Source organism: Alexandromys fortis, unplaced genomic scaffold, assembly GCF_014885135.2.
Source record: "Alexandromys fortis isolate MF-2015 unplaced genomic scaffold, M_Fortis_MF-2015_v1.1 scaffold_64, whole genome shotgun sequence".
In the NCBI taxonomy this organism is placed as follows: Eukaryota; Metazoa; Chordata; class Mammalia; order Rodentia; family Cricetidae; genus Alexandromys; species Alexandromys fortis.
Genome location: NW_026067976.1, coordinates 3,440,935 through 3,456,093, shown reverse-complemented (window position 1 = coordinate 3,456,093; position 15,159 = coordinate 3,440,935). Strand labels below are relative to the sequence as shown.

The 15,159-nt window shown below is 43.7% G+C and overlaps 1 protein-coding gene across 1 annotated transcript in view; it reads left to right on the top strand.

Moving 5' to 3' along the window:
* Positions 1–15,159, top strand: part of Adamtsl1 (ADAMTS like 1) — a 919,831-nt gene that overhangs the window by 844,791 nt on the left and 59,881 nt on the right. The window contains exon 22 of the mRNA XM_050157409.1: positions 12,678–12,806. Within this exon, the coding sequence (XP_050013366.1) occupies positions 12,678–12,806 (129 nt within the window). The remainder of the gene's footprint in view (positions 1–12,677; positions 12,807–15,159) is intronic.

Genomic DNA, 15,159 nt, shown 5'->3' with positions numbered 1-15,159 from the left:
CACCATCACCACCACCACCATTACCACCATCACCACCACCACCACCACCATCACAATCACCACCACCACCACCATCACCATTACCACCATCACTGCCATCTTCTTTACCTTTTCCTCCTCTTTATCCTTTGTCCTGTTAACCCTCGCCCCCCCTGCCATATGTTTTATTGTACCAAGCACTCCCAGTGCACCTCGCTGTGTGGAAGCAGAGACACTGCTGACTCTAGGTACCACTGTTGTGACTTTATGCTGTGCAAAGGCATTGGCTAAGGCCTCTTTCTTACCTATTCTCTGTGCAGAGGCACAGAGAAATGTCTAGAGCTGTGCTAAGGCCAGGTAACTGCAGTGTTAGAGCCTAGATGCCCCCTCGTAAGCTGTTCTCATCCCTGTGCCGCTGAGTCATCATTCATCTTTGCTGTTCGGTTCTTATTAACATGACCCAAAAATCCAAGTCTGACCAGTATCCTGTCAACCACTAAACTTAGCTCCACAATTTCTAAGCACCTTTGTCCTTGATGTGCCCTTGCTAGACCTTGGGTGATTCCAAGCTTGCCTCCTAGAATTCTTCTTTCCTTCATGGCTTCATTGCCCCTGTCATCCCTGACTAGTCTCTAGTTCTTTTCCCCCAAGGTTCTTCTCTCATACAGTACATCCCAACTGCTCCCCTCCACTCCTCTCCTTTCCCCCAGACGGAAAAGACAGTCAAAAAGGACAAAATAAGATAAAATAAGACAAGGCAAAAGCCCTTATTTTGAGGTTGGACAAGGCAGAGTCCCAAGAGCAGGCAAAAGAATCAAAGTTGTGCCCACTCCCGGTTAGGAGTCCCACAAAAACACCAAGTTCATAGTCACAACGTACACCCAGAAAACCTGGTATGGGTCTATGCAGGGCTCATGCTTGCCACTTCAGTCTCTGTGAGCCCATGTGAGCTCTGCTTAGTTGATTCAGTGAGCCATGTTCTCCTGGTGTCCTCCATCACCTATGACTCCTGCAGTCCCCTCTTCAGTCTTTCCTCCCCTCTTCAGAGAAATTCCCTGAGCTCCTGGGGGAAGGACCCAGTGGAGACCTCCAATTTAGACTCTCTCTGTGTGTATAATGTCTGACTGTGACAGGTCTCTAGTCTTAAGATTGACAGGGATGTATGCTTACTTACATGTACATTGTCTCTAGCTGGACCATGATAACCTAAACACATTCGTTTTGCTAACTCATTTTTGATGGCTAAGGATGAGGAGAATCACTTTCCAATTAAATCTGTGACCCATGCCAAATAACTGAAGTAAGGCTCAACAGATTCATTCATTCATTTGGTGACTTAGCAAAATACTAATTAACACTGCTACCTGCTTTGAAAAACAAGCAAACAAATGATATGTTGTATAAAATATGACAGTTTATTTCTTCCCTTTGTAAATGTTTAAAACAAAAACTTCCAGAAGACTTTATGTAGTTTGAGCTTCATAGTGACACTTCTGTTCCTGGTCCATCATCTAGAACTCTCTCCTGTATCTGTGCTTCTCTGTGGAGAGATTGGAGAGTGGCCCAGATACGGGTCCAGGATAAAGAAGGAGCTTTGGTCTGATCAACATAGTCTCTGCCCTCACTTCTAAAGGGGAAAGCACCGTGGGGTTGCTAACAAAGGTTCTACTAGTGGAGGCAGCAACACAGCTCTGAGAGAACTTAACAATGTTGACTGTTCTTGGCTTCACTCAAAGAACAACCCTTCTGTTCTGGTTAATTTGGGGTCAACACAAGCTAGAGCCATTTGAGAAGAATGAATAAAAATACCCCCACCAGACTGGCTTGTGGGTCACCTTGTGGGGCATTTTCTTGATTAATGACTGATGTAAGAGGATGCAGACCCCTGTGGGTGGTGCCACCTCCCAGGGTACGTAGTGCTGAGATGTATAGGAAGGGCCGAGCAAGCCATGAGAAGTAAAAAAGCCAGAAAGCAGAGTTCCACCATGGCTTCTGCTTCAGTCCCTGCCTCGGGTTCCTGCCTTGCTTGAGTTCCTGCCCTGACTCTGCTCACTGATGGAGCATAACCTGAGAGTTGTAATATAGATTCAGCCCTTTGCTGTCCGGTTGCTTTTGCTCGTGGTGTCTTATCACAGCCATGGAAATTTCAACACACCTTCTCATGCCCTCTGGCTGCTACGTCAGTCATGTTTACACTGAGCCAGAACTTTCTCAAATATTTTTTCAAATATTCGTGAGTTTTTCCTAGTCACGTCTGATTTTTACCCCGAGTCACGTGTGAGGAAAGGAAGTAGGAGCCTGCCATGCACAGGGATGTATCTCCGAGCTTTCCCTTCTGAGCCTGTTCCCTGCCAAGCCTCCAGAGGAGGTCACTCTCTGCGAGCTGAGCTTCCTGGCTCCCTGAGCATCTCTGCTTAAAGACATGGCAAGAGCTCACTCCATCTCTAGGTAGGCGGTGTATCCACGGATGCTAACGGACAAGTGGCAGCTACACCTTGGGCTGCCCTTCGTACAAGACACCTGCTGCATGTCGGGTTCAGATTAAACAAGTTAAAAATAGGACTCAAAAATACACGGAAATCTGGGTGTGCTGATGCAAACCTATAATCCCAGCACTCCTGGAGGCAGAGACAGAAGGAGCCCGGTAAGTCTGAGGCCAGCCTGGTTTATGTAGCAAGTCTCAGGCCACATGTAGGACTACATAGCAAGACCTTGTCTCATAAAAATAAATAAATAAAAATGAAATTTTAAAAAGCCTTGAAGTATTGGAAATTTCAAAAATATACATATAAGCATTTTTGCAATAAATGTGAGTAGGGTTATTAATTAAGAAAAATTGTTCATTATGAACTTCTGTGCATTATATGTACGTGGGTGACTTTACACCCTGTGTAAAGTGGTTCATGAAGGCAAAGGGAGCACAGAAGTGGTAGTCTGTGCTAACAACAGCACCTCTACTGATAGGGGACAAGGCCATTACTTTTCAGCACAACCTCAGTATAATTAATTAAGGGCTGGATTTAATTCAGTGACATTTGAATTTTATAGCTATACACTTGCAGCTATAAAAACCACCTTTATTATTAAAATTCCTGTAGGAAAAATAACTTGGTAATTGTGGGTCTGCTCTGGTCCTGGGTCTCATTTCCCCATTGGCACGGTGGTTTTTATAACACAGCGAGGCAGCTCTTGTATTGGCGCAGGACAGATTATGTTTTTAACAAGTGCCCTGGGGATTCTGCAGCAGCCAGTCTACAGACTGGGGTTTAGGGACCCTCCCTAACAAGCCCTGGACTCTAGGTCCAAGATCTGGTGACCAGTTCAGCTCCAGGACATGCCAGCTCTGTGGGTCTGGGAGCCTTTTCTGAACCTCACATCCCCAGGTATTCAAAAGATACTTTTTCCTGGTTGAGTCTCAAAGACATATATATTTTTGAGGACCTACTTTGTGCTAAAAGTAGCTGGCAGGGAGATTTCACAGTGAGGCATGATTGGGAGAGAGGATATGGAGAATACAATTTCTGATAGTCTTATGGAAAATATGAGCCAAGATAGATGAGACTAAAATGCCTGTCAAGGGGTAACAGGGTGCATACTTTAGATGGGGTAGCTGGAAACAGTCTCTCTAAGCGATGTTATGTGTGAAGAGACCTAAATGACCAGAAGGATATGTCCATGTAGATGTCTGTAGGTAAAAGGCATCAAAGACCGGGGCCAGACAGGGCAGAGCTGCTGGGCAGAAAACAGTAAACTGGAGCATGGTGACTTGTGGAAAGCTTGGTCTCCATGAGGCAGGAGAAGCAGACAGTTGGTCATAACCATGTAGAAGACCGTTTGTTGCAAAAAGAAGCTAGATATTTTGCTTAGATTGTACCAAAGAAGTGCTAGAAATGGTACACGGCAAACTACATGATCTGATGGATGGCTCAGAGAAACCACTCTTAGGAAGAGACTGTAGTGAGTGAGATTGCAGTGGTGTCAAGGAGCCCCACCCCCACCCCGGAGGAGATACAGTTGCCCTGAGCTGAGGATAGGACTTAGTGATAGTTCCAGAGATGTTTTATTAGAGTTCGACTAGATTTGGACTCATAGTTGATATTTATTAATATTAATCCATGTTTGCCTCCATTTTTATGTCAGCATATCATTATAGTACTTCTTCATTCCTTTTCACACCGGGTCATACATGATCTCAAATGGAAGGTAGGTGGGACCAGCCCTGCCCAGTCACCGCAGACATAGAGAGCCTACACGCATGCTCACCTGCACCAAGTTTCCACTCCTAAATACAATTCCAGTGAGTTTAATTACTCCTGCCCAGAGGGCAAGTCAAACAGGAGAGGAAAATAAAGAGGGACAGCTTCAAATATGACGCTGTGTGGCAGTGCCTGAGGAAGGAGGAGGAGAACGCAAACCATGAAGAGCAGGTGTCAGGCTCAAAAACGAGCATTTCTGAAACAAGGTGGGGTTTTTCCCAGTTAACAAAAGACCAGAGGAGTGCATGCCAGTCCAGAATGTGCTGCCTCTAAATGGTTAAAACAAAATGAAATCCATTTGGCTTACAAAAGATTAAGCTTTAGGCCTATGAAATGATCTCATGTGGACCCTTATTTCCCCAAGGTGCTTAGTAAATGAATCTTTGCATTGTGTTTTATGGTCATGTGCTTGCAGCGCTGGATGCGTGTTTCTCCCCAGATGATAAAAAGCCTGCTAAACCCTAGCTTACAGAGACCCTCCACTTCCGGGAAGACGCGGTTGCACTGCTCCCGATCCCTCTTGCTAAGTACAGTTAAAAACCCTGACCGTTGTGTGTGCGAGCACACAGGTGAAAAGTTGGGGTGGGGGACCAGACTGGCTAGAGACCTTGGCAACTGAGGGACAGTTCAGCTCACACAGTTGGAAATTTATTCGGCTTCCTTTTTGCTTCCTAAACTCCAAACTTGGAGCTGCAGAAGGTAGCTACAAGGAAATGCCAATGAGTATGTGAAAAAGAAATTTTATTTGTATATCCTAAAAGCTTATCCTCTCTAGCAGAAGTAACAGGAAGGAGGTAGCAAGACTGATGTTTAGAAAATATGGCTGAGGTCTGACCAAATATCACAGAAACGCTGTGATCTGTACAGCATACCAACATAGGGTGGTTAAGGAGCCTTTCCTCGTCTTCCATCATGGACAGCATAAAATGAGGTACCTATAACAGAATACAAAATACTTGGGCTACTTTTAAAATCATTCATTACTTTAAGACTTGCTTTCACTATCTGTGGTGGTTTGAACAGGAATGCCACCCCTCATAGACTCATGTTTGAATGTTTGCCCCCCAGAGCAAGTGGCACTGTTTGGAGGTGTGGCCTTGTTGGAGGAAGTATGTCACTGTATGTTGAAATAGGAGCGGCAGGGCTGCGTCCCCGGCACCCGGCCGCCCGCATGGCTAGTTTATACCCAGAAATAATTACACGGAAACTGTATTCTTTTATACACTGTCTGGCCTGGCTAGGTCCAGTTTCTTATTGGCTAGCTCTTACATATTGTTCTAACCCATTTTTAATATTCTGTGTAGCCCATGAGCTGGCTTACCAGAGAGGATCTTAACCTGCGTCTGTCTGGAGTGGGAGCATCATGGCGACTCCTCCTAAGCTTCTTTCTCCCAGAATTCTCTTCTGTCTACTCCGCCTACCTAATTTTCTGTCCTATGAGGGCCGAGGCAGTTTCTTTATTATTACAAGACCCACCTCCATCAACTGTAGAGGCAGGCTTTGAGGTCTCATATGCTCAAGCTACATCCAGTGTGGTACATTGTCTCCTTCTACCTGTGGATCAAGATGTAGAACTCTCAGTTCCTTCTCGAGTACCATGTCTACCGCATATTGTCATGCTTCCCGTCATGATGATAAAGAACTAAGTCTCTGTATCTATAAGCCGGCCCAATTAAATGGCTTCCTTCCTTTATAAGAGTTTCTGTGTGCATGGTATCTCTTCACAGCAATAAAACCCTAACTAAGACACTATCCTTACTAAGTACAATGTTAGAAGATCCAGTGTATAATGTAAAAACCCAGTGTATAATGTAAGAAAGCAAATAAGAGGCATACAGAGTTACTTCATCCAGTGAGACTGGGTCTGGGAGGGAATGAAAAGGGACAGATACACAGACACATACACAGAAAAGCCAGGATCAGGTAGGCTGTGCTCACTCTGGTTAAACAGCCCCAACTGTGCACAGCAACGCAGAGCCTTGCTGATTTTTTTTTTTATGTACAGCTCAGGGGAAGGTAAGCTAGTCTCTCCTTAGGAAGTCTCTATAGGGGGGCAGTCTCAGGTAGCAGTCACCTGGGAGGAGGAAGATGTAGTTGCTAGGTTTTCCATACACTGCCAACATTAAAAAGTCAGGCCAGAGGAAACTTTGCTCTCCCTGAGCCTCATCATAAGGGGAAGCTTTGCCATTTCTTCATGGCTCTGACACAGTGAAATCCTTGACGTGACCATAGCCATGTTCCAACACACATTTGCTCAGGACTTCATTCATTCTTTGCATATTCACCCAGGACTTCCTTGGCTCCCCACACAGATTGATAAAGGAAAAGTAAAGTTTGTCCTTTTCTTCAGAGGGAATGATTGTCTACATAACAATGTCCTAAAAACTTATAAAAAGGGCCTAGGACCAACATGTACCTACATTTCCATATACCAGAAATAAATAATGAAACTTAAAACATAGTGTTAGCCATCCCTGGAAAGAAATAACTAAATAAAAATTCAGTAACACATCTCTAAACTACCTGGAAAGATAAATGAACATATGGTCTTCCATAGACTAGAAGACAAAAACAAACAGAGATTGGTTTTTCCATAACTGATATTTATGACTGATATAATTCCTATCAAAATCTTAACAAGGCTTTCTAAGTATGGACGCGTTGGTTTGAAAGGTCTATAAAAAGATGCAGTAGAGTAGCAAAGGAGAATAAGCAGGAAGCACCGCTTGCCAGACTGTGATTATATAGTTACAGTAATTGAGGCGGTCTGCTATTGGCAGGGCAAAGATGCAGTGAACAGAGACAGATCTGCACAAACATGCTCAACTCATCTTGACAATGATGCAGAAGCTATCCAAGGTAGAAAAGATAGCCTACCAATAAAGGATATCAGAACAACTGGTTAGCCAGAGGCTACAAACAAGGGAATTTTATCTGAGTGTCATACCCTATACAAAAATAACTCACAGATGGATAACACTGACTAGAATTTGTTTAAATATCTGTGTTCTTTTTGTTTTCTTAATTAAAGTTTATGTCATGATCAGTTTCCCCTCCTTCCTTATCTCCCGTTTATTCCCCCCCACAACATCCACTCCTCTCCCATCTCCGTTCAGAAAGAGGCTGATCTCCCATGGGCATCAACAAAGCGTGGCACATCAAGTTGAGGCAGGACCAAGCTTCTCTCCCTGCATCAAGGCTGGGCAAGGAAACCCAGCATTGGGAATAGGTTCCCAAAACCTGCTCAAGTGCCCAGGGCAGGTCCTGCTTCCACTGCTAGGAGTCCCACAAACAGACCAAGTTACATAACTGTCACACACATGTAGAGAGCCTAGATTGGTCCATTGCAGACTCCCTAGCTATCGGTCTATAGTCCATGAGCTCCCAGGGGCTCAGGTCAGCTATCTCTATGGGTTCCCCCATCATGACCTTGACCCCCCCCCCCGGCTCGTACAATCTTTCCTCCCTCTCTTCAACAGAACTCCCAGAGCTCAGGCCAGTGCTTTAGCTGTGAATATCTCCATCTGCTACCATCAATTATTGGATGAAGGCTCTCTGATGGCAATTAGGGTAGTCACCAATTTGATGATAGGAGATGTCCAGGTTAGTCAGCCTCTCCAGTATTGTTAGGAGTCTTCGCTGAGGTCATCCTTGTGGATTCCTGGGCTGGGAATTTTCCTGGCACCAGGTTTCTCCCTAACAGTGAAATGCCTCCTCCCCAATCAAGATGTCTCTTTCGTTATTATCTCCCTTCATCCCACCCACAACCCACCCAACCTGATCTCTCATGTTCCCATTACCCCCCACCACATACATCCCACCCTCCCTCCCCACTGTCCCCAGTTTACCCAGGAAATGTCTTCTATTTCCCTTTCCCAGAGAAATCCATGAATCCCTCTTTGGACGCTCCTTATTACCTAGCCTCTCTGGGGCTATGGATTGTAGTCTGGTTATTCTTTACTTTATACCTAATATCCATTTATAAGTGAGTACATAACATATTTGTCTTCTGGGTCTCACTCTTTTTCAATTCCATCCATTTGCTTGCAAATTTCATGATGTCATTTTTAGCAGCTGAATAATAATACCCCATTATGTAAATGTACCACATTTTCTTTATCCATTCTTTGACTGAGGGGCATTTAGGTTGTTTCCAGATTCTGCCTATCATGAATAATGCTACTAGAACATAGTTAAGCAAGTGTCCTTGTGGTATAATTGAGCATCCTTTAGGTACATGCCCAAGATTGGTGTATCTGGGTCTTGAGGTAGATTGATTCCAATTTTCTGAGAAATTGATATTTCAATTTCCACCAGCAGTAGAGGAGTGTTCCCCTTACTCCATATCCTCTCCAACATAAGCTGTCCTCGGTGTTTTTTATCTTAACCATTCTAACAGGTATAAATTGGTACCTCAGGGTCATTTTGATTTACATTTCCCTGATGACTAAGGGATCTCAGCCATTTGAGATTCTTCTGTTGAGAATTCTCTGTTTAGATCTATACCCTATTTTTAAAATGGATTATTTGGTATTTTGATGCTAGATTCTGGAGTTCTTATATATCTTTGAGATCTGTCTCTATCTGATGTGGGGCTGGTGAAGATCTTTTCACATCCCATAGGCTGACACTAAGTAGCTGTTTTCACTCAGCACATTTTTTATTTTGATGTTTAATGGAATCCCAAAAGTTTAATTTTTAATAATGGTATTAAGTTATTTTAAAAATCAATCAGGAATTCCAAAGTTCCAAATCAATAAAAATTGGTTTCCTGATATAAAAAAAGTTTGAGGACAATAAAATAGTACAAAAAATAGAAAAATAATTGTCAATAAACTGAATATAAAACTTAAATCATAAAACTTATAAGAAAAAAAATCATAGGAAAGTATCCATTCAGAATTTAGATCTATATAAGTAGTTCCTATACTTGATATAAAAAAATCATAACCCATAAAAAGTATAAATTGTATGTTATCAAAGTTAAAGCACTTAGGTCTGTGGAAGGGCCTGCTAAGGTGAAAAGGAAAGGTACCGACTGGGTGAGAATTTACAGAACACTTGTTGAGGAAAGACCACAGCTGAAGTATAAAGACCTCTTAAGATTCAGTAGTAAGATACATAGTGGCTACAGGTTTTTAGATGCAAGAAGACAGTCACAGATATGCACACTGAAATGGGAAGACCGCCTCACCATGGTGCATGGGCACTCCCAGGAGAGGATCGGCCACCCTCAATGAAGTACAAGTTACTGGAGTCAGCTCTGCTTCTGGGCAAGGACACCCAGGTCCACGTGAAGATGTCAGTCATGGGCCCCAGCTTATGCTCTTTGACTGTTCATCTCTAAAACCTGGGTGGCCTATCCCCAGAAATATGCAGATGAGGCATTGAAGAAGGCGATCAGAGTCATCCTGGTCCCAGGTGACCAGCCCCTGTTGGTAGCTTTGCTGCAAATCCAAAGTGTCAGGAGGCCCTGGTGCCTGCTGGTGCTTGCTGCCAGAAAACCTGCTAATAAGCCCATCTTGGGGATGAGAATTTAGCTCTACAATATGCATTGCAGAATTTTTTAATGTTTAAAAAGGTAAAGAATCAAAGACAAAATAAATAATCCGATTACAAAATCTTCAAATAGAACGTAGCGATTGGGACTGAGGCTTCCAACTGGTGCCTCTCCCTCTTGCTGCAGAGGAGAGTTCAACCACAGCAGAAATCGTGTGATCTCAGCTGTGGGATCCAGTGCGCTTCAGAGAAGTGACTTGTTCCTCCTGGTCACAGGGTGTCCCTTAGATACCTGCCTCTCTCAGACTCCTTTCCTTCATGGTAAACAAGGTTTAGATCAACTCAGTTGTCTGCCCCTCTTCATGGTAATAATGTTTATATCAGCTCAATTTTCTGCCCTTCTTTTATCCGAACTCCTGGAAGGGGGCTTGCTGTAGTCCCCTTGTGTTATAGTTATTGTTTCTCTGCTTGATTCTAAGTTCCCTGCAGCCCAGATTGTGCCCTTTTAAGTCTCCATTTCCCACTTCCACCAGCAAGATTTACCTGGAGAAGGGGTGTGCCAAGCAGCCGCTGAAAGTGTGAATGCCTTCACAATTTTGCCATAAAATCAGTAGGGCTGGGGAACTTTTTGAAACAACAGGCATAAAAAAAGCAGCCATGCTTCTGGAACATTGGTTCTCAGCCTGTGGATCGAGGTCCCTGTGGCAAAGCCCTATTTACCTCATGAGTCATGACAGTAACAAAATCACAGCTACAAAGCAGCAACAAATATAATCTTATGGTTGGGGTCACCATAGCATGAGGAACTGTATCAAAGGCTCACAGCATTAGGAAGGTTGAGAACCCCTGCTCTAGAAAAAGGTGGGGGAAAGGGAAATAGAGAGAGTTGGCCTCTGGTGAGTTGGGATATATTACTGTGGGTGATGGCTATGTGACACCCCAGTTGACCCTTTCATGAAGCAACAAGCGGAAATAGATGCCACCTGGGGGACTGAAAGAAACGTCAAGTCTCCAGACAGGTTATCTTCTTTCCAGTTGACAAGGATCTGACTTGGAGATGACAACTGTATGAATCTGAACCAAAGGGCAGGGACAGCATATGATGGGAGAAGAAACACAAATCTAGGCAAAGCCTTCATTCCTAGACATAACTGAAAACTCCATGTGGATGAGGAAGCTGCTGTGGAGCATGTGTGGGCCTATGCCATGCCTTAGCACAGGGCCCAAACCCCAGGAAAGACGTGAGGCACCCAGAAGGAATCTATACACCAAACAGGAAGGCAGGGGCTAGGTGTGGCTGTACAGTGTTACTGTATGTGATGAAGTCTGCACATTCTGCTCCTCTTTTGCAAGGGGTGGGGGGAGTTCAAAACAGGGTTTCTCTGTGTAATAATCCTGTCCTAGAACTAACTCTGTAGACCAGGCTGGCCTCAAACTCACAGAGATCCACCTGCCTCTGCCTTACAAATGCTGGGATTAAAGGTGTGTGCCACCACCACCCAGCCATTTTGCTGCTTTCTATAATGCAACAAAACTAAGTCACACAAAGACAGTTAAGATGCCATTTACTCAGAGTCACCTTTCAAACATTCCCCCAAAGGGACGCTCTGCTGGCAATCTGTTTCTTTATAAAGACAAAGAGGAAAAGCAAGAATTAGTTGAAAGGACTCCTGCCCCTGCTTCTCCTGGTAAAGAGGCACTGAATGTGAGGACCAAGCTGATCCAGCATGATGCTTTTGATTGAGTGCTGACTCCCAGTGGCTGGAAAGAAATTCAGACCTGCCGCTCTATTAGCTTCTCCTGTTTTAATGCTACTACTTAATAAACTTCCGACTAATAATTTCTAAATTCTGAAATTACATGAATCGATATCTCTCCACACAATATGCATGTGGTAAATACGCACACAAGAGAGAGCTCACGGCATCAGCCATGAAGGAAATGCAACTTAAACCACACCATGATGCCACTGTGCAACTATCAGATGAAAGAAATAAAAAGTATTGAGGAGAGAGGGAGGGGGGACTGCCATATGGCATTTCAGCTGCGTTCCTACGCATTGATGTCAGAGAAATGAAGACAGATGTCCCCACAGCTACCTGCACCGGAGTGTTTATAACAGCTGTATCAAGATCTGGAAACCACCCAGATATTCTACAGCAGCTGAACAGAAAAACACAAACTGTGGTTTCCCCGTGTCATAGAATATTACTCTGTGATAAAAAGTACCACACTATTTATAAATGGAACCATAATTTGATATAAGAGCTAGAAAAATCTCTGGAGAGCTCAGAGAGCTGGCAGGGAGTCAAACACCAAAGGTGACCAACTGTGTGATTCCATTTACGTGACACATCAGATGCTGAAAACAAGGGAACAAAAGCCATAGGAATGGTGGCCGAAGAATCTAGGGGAGATTATCGACTTCATGAGGGATGCTGAAAGGGGCAGACGTTCTGTGACCTACCCTTGTGAATATCCACCTTGTGACCGTGAAAGTGTGCGGTAGTTGAGTGACTGCATTATGGAACTACAAGTTGTACGGATACAAGTTACACAAGGGATTGCTCTGTGTTACATCTTACAACTGTGTGTGAGTTACAGAACTGTCCCAAAGTACAAATTAAGCCCTTAAAATCTATCTTTTATATTTTATATTGATTGAAAGTGTATGTTATCCTCACTTGGACACCATGTTTATCTCTTCAACCTTGTTTTTTTATTTTTATTTTTATTTTTTGGTCTATTTGTTTGTTTTTTCCTGTTAAGTCTATGGTAGGCGCATAAGTGAACAGATGACAGGTTTTTCCCCCCAGGCAAAGCATGCGGTATGGGGTGTTCCCTAGAAGAACATAAACATGTGTTCTCTGTTGGCCTCCCTGTGTTTCAGTACCCCAGCCCACAACACTGTTAGTGACAGCTCTCTTTCTTTCTTGTCTCCAGGAAAGCCACTCGTGAAAACATCCCGAATGACCGTGCTCAACACAGAGAAGCCTGCAGTCACGGTGGATGTCGGAGGCACCATCAGGACAGTGCGAGGCGTGAATGTGACCATTAACTGCCAAGTGGCAGGTGAGCGATCCATCTGCGCGTCGGTATGTTCTGATGCTGGCGGAGCTTTGGGAGAGGCTGGGGAATACACAGGCCAATGAAACACAAACTCTCCTGTCAGCTGAAATGCAAATCTCATTTAGAAAGAGCGGGCGCATCATAAAATTAGAAAGAAAAGGTTCATTCTGCCTGAACCTGGTAGACTAAAAGAGGCATTGGGTTTTAATTAGACAAATCATAGTTGTGTACATTTATGGGGTACAGTGTGATATGGCATGGGATGATTAAATCTAGCTACTCAACATCGGTTTGCTTATGTGCCCGTTGCGGTGGTGTTTGTTTTATTTGTTAAGACAGGCCTGTTAGGTGAACATCCAAACAGCCTAGGCTCCCACAAAGCCAATGTTCACCTTGCTAGACCTGGAAAGAGGTAGGAGGTCCTTGGACTCCCCACAGGGCAGGGAACCTGGTCTGCTCTTTGTGCTGATGAGAGAGGGGGAAGTTGGTTGGGGGAGGGGGAGGGATATGGGTGGCGGTGGCAGGGAAGAGACAGAAATCTTTAATAAATAAATAAATAAATTTAAAAACAAAAAAGACAGTCCTGTTATAGAGTGAGGTTGCCTTATTCACTGAGCAGCTTCAAATCCATGACTTTTCTAACACAATTTTCTAAGTGCTAGGATTGTAGCTGTGTGCCATACCCTGGGCTCCTTTGTTTTGTTTTGGTTTCTATTCTTAATTTTCCATATGAACAGAATGTGCGCATGTAAGAATTGGGGCAAGGGTGTTCCAGGTAGAAAAAGAAAAAGCATATGGAAATTTTCCTGGAAGACGAAAAGCCTGGTGTTGTCCAGGGAATAACAGGAGCTTAAATCGGAATGTGTAGGGCTTAAATCTTTATAAGGTGGGTGGCAGATGGACCATGGGTGACCTTGGAAGACTAACCAGGGAGCCCAGACAAAGGAAAATAAAAAGTCATGCTGCTTCTGAGTTGGGAAAATGGTTCAGTGGGTTAGGACACTTGTGCAAACAAGAGGGTGTGAGTTTGAATCCCCAGCACCATGTAAAAGCCAGGCATGACTGCACATGCCCCAGCATCGAGGGATGGAGACATGTGGATCCCAGCACACCTATCCAAAATGAGAAGCTTCAGGCTCACTGGGTCAGAGGCTCTCAAAAACTGAAGTGGAGATCAATAGAAGATGCTCTATGCCCTCCTCTGGCCTTTGCATGCATGCACTAAGTATGTGCACCCTCGCACATGTGCTCATATAACATACACACACAAAGAAAGAAAAGGAAGAAGAAAGGAATGAAGTAAGGAAAGGAAGGAGGGAGGAAAGGAAAGAGGGAGGGAAGAAGGGAGGGAGGGAAGAAAGGAGGGAGGGAAGGAGAAAAGAAGGGAGAAAGGGAGGGAGGAAGGGATTGTGAAAGACACCAGGAAAGCAAAGGATTGCCTATGCTCATATTGGAAGGATGAATGTGAAAACAGCCATCCTGCCAAAAGCAATCTACAAATTCAATGCAATCCCAACCAGAATTCCAGGACCACTCTTCACAGAAATAACCAAAAAGAAATCTTAAAATCTATTTAAAAGCATAAAGACCAAGGATAGTTAAAAAACATACTCAACTACTGAACAATAAAGAATATTATAAGAAATATGGTAACAAAAACGAAATAGGTAAGAAATGCCTGATTTCAAGTAATACTGCAGAGCCATAGTACTAAAACAAAAAGAGGTGAACTTAACAATGGAATATAAGTGCAGACCCAGGTGTAAGCCCACACTCCTACAGACATTTGGTTATTGACAAGGCTCAAAAGTACACAGTGGAGAAAAGTCAGCATTTTCAACAAATGGTGCCAGGAAAACAGGCTAGCAACATAGAGAAGAATGAAACTAAATCCTTTTCTAACCCACTGCACAAACCTCAACTCCAAAAAGATCAAGGACCTCAATGTAAGACCTGATACCCTGAAACTGCTAGAGGAGAAAATGGGGGGTATGCTTCAGCTTATAAAAGGATTTTTCCAGTACCACCAAAGAGGAGATAAGACCAACAACTGAGAAATGGATCTCATGACACTAAAAAGCTTCGGGACAGCAAAGCAGACCTTCAGTCAAGTGAAGAGGCAGCCCACCAAATGGGAGAAAATCCTGGCCAGCTCTGTCTCCCTTAGAGAGTTAATCCCAGATTATTCAAAGAGCACATAAAATGAAACAGTAAGGAAACAAACTCAATCAAAAAGTGGACCATAGTTCTGAACAGAGTTCTCAAAACAAACACAGATGTCTAATAAACACCTTGGACATCATTAACCGTCAAATTAAAACTACTTTGGGATTTCGACTTCTTCCAGTCAGAATGG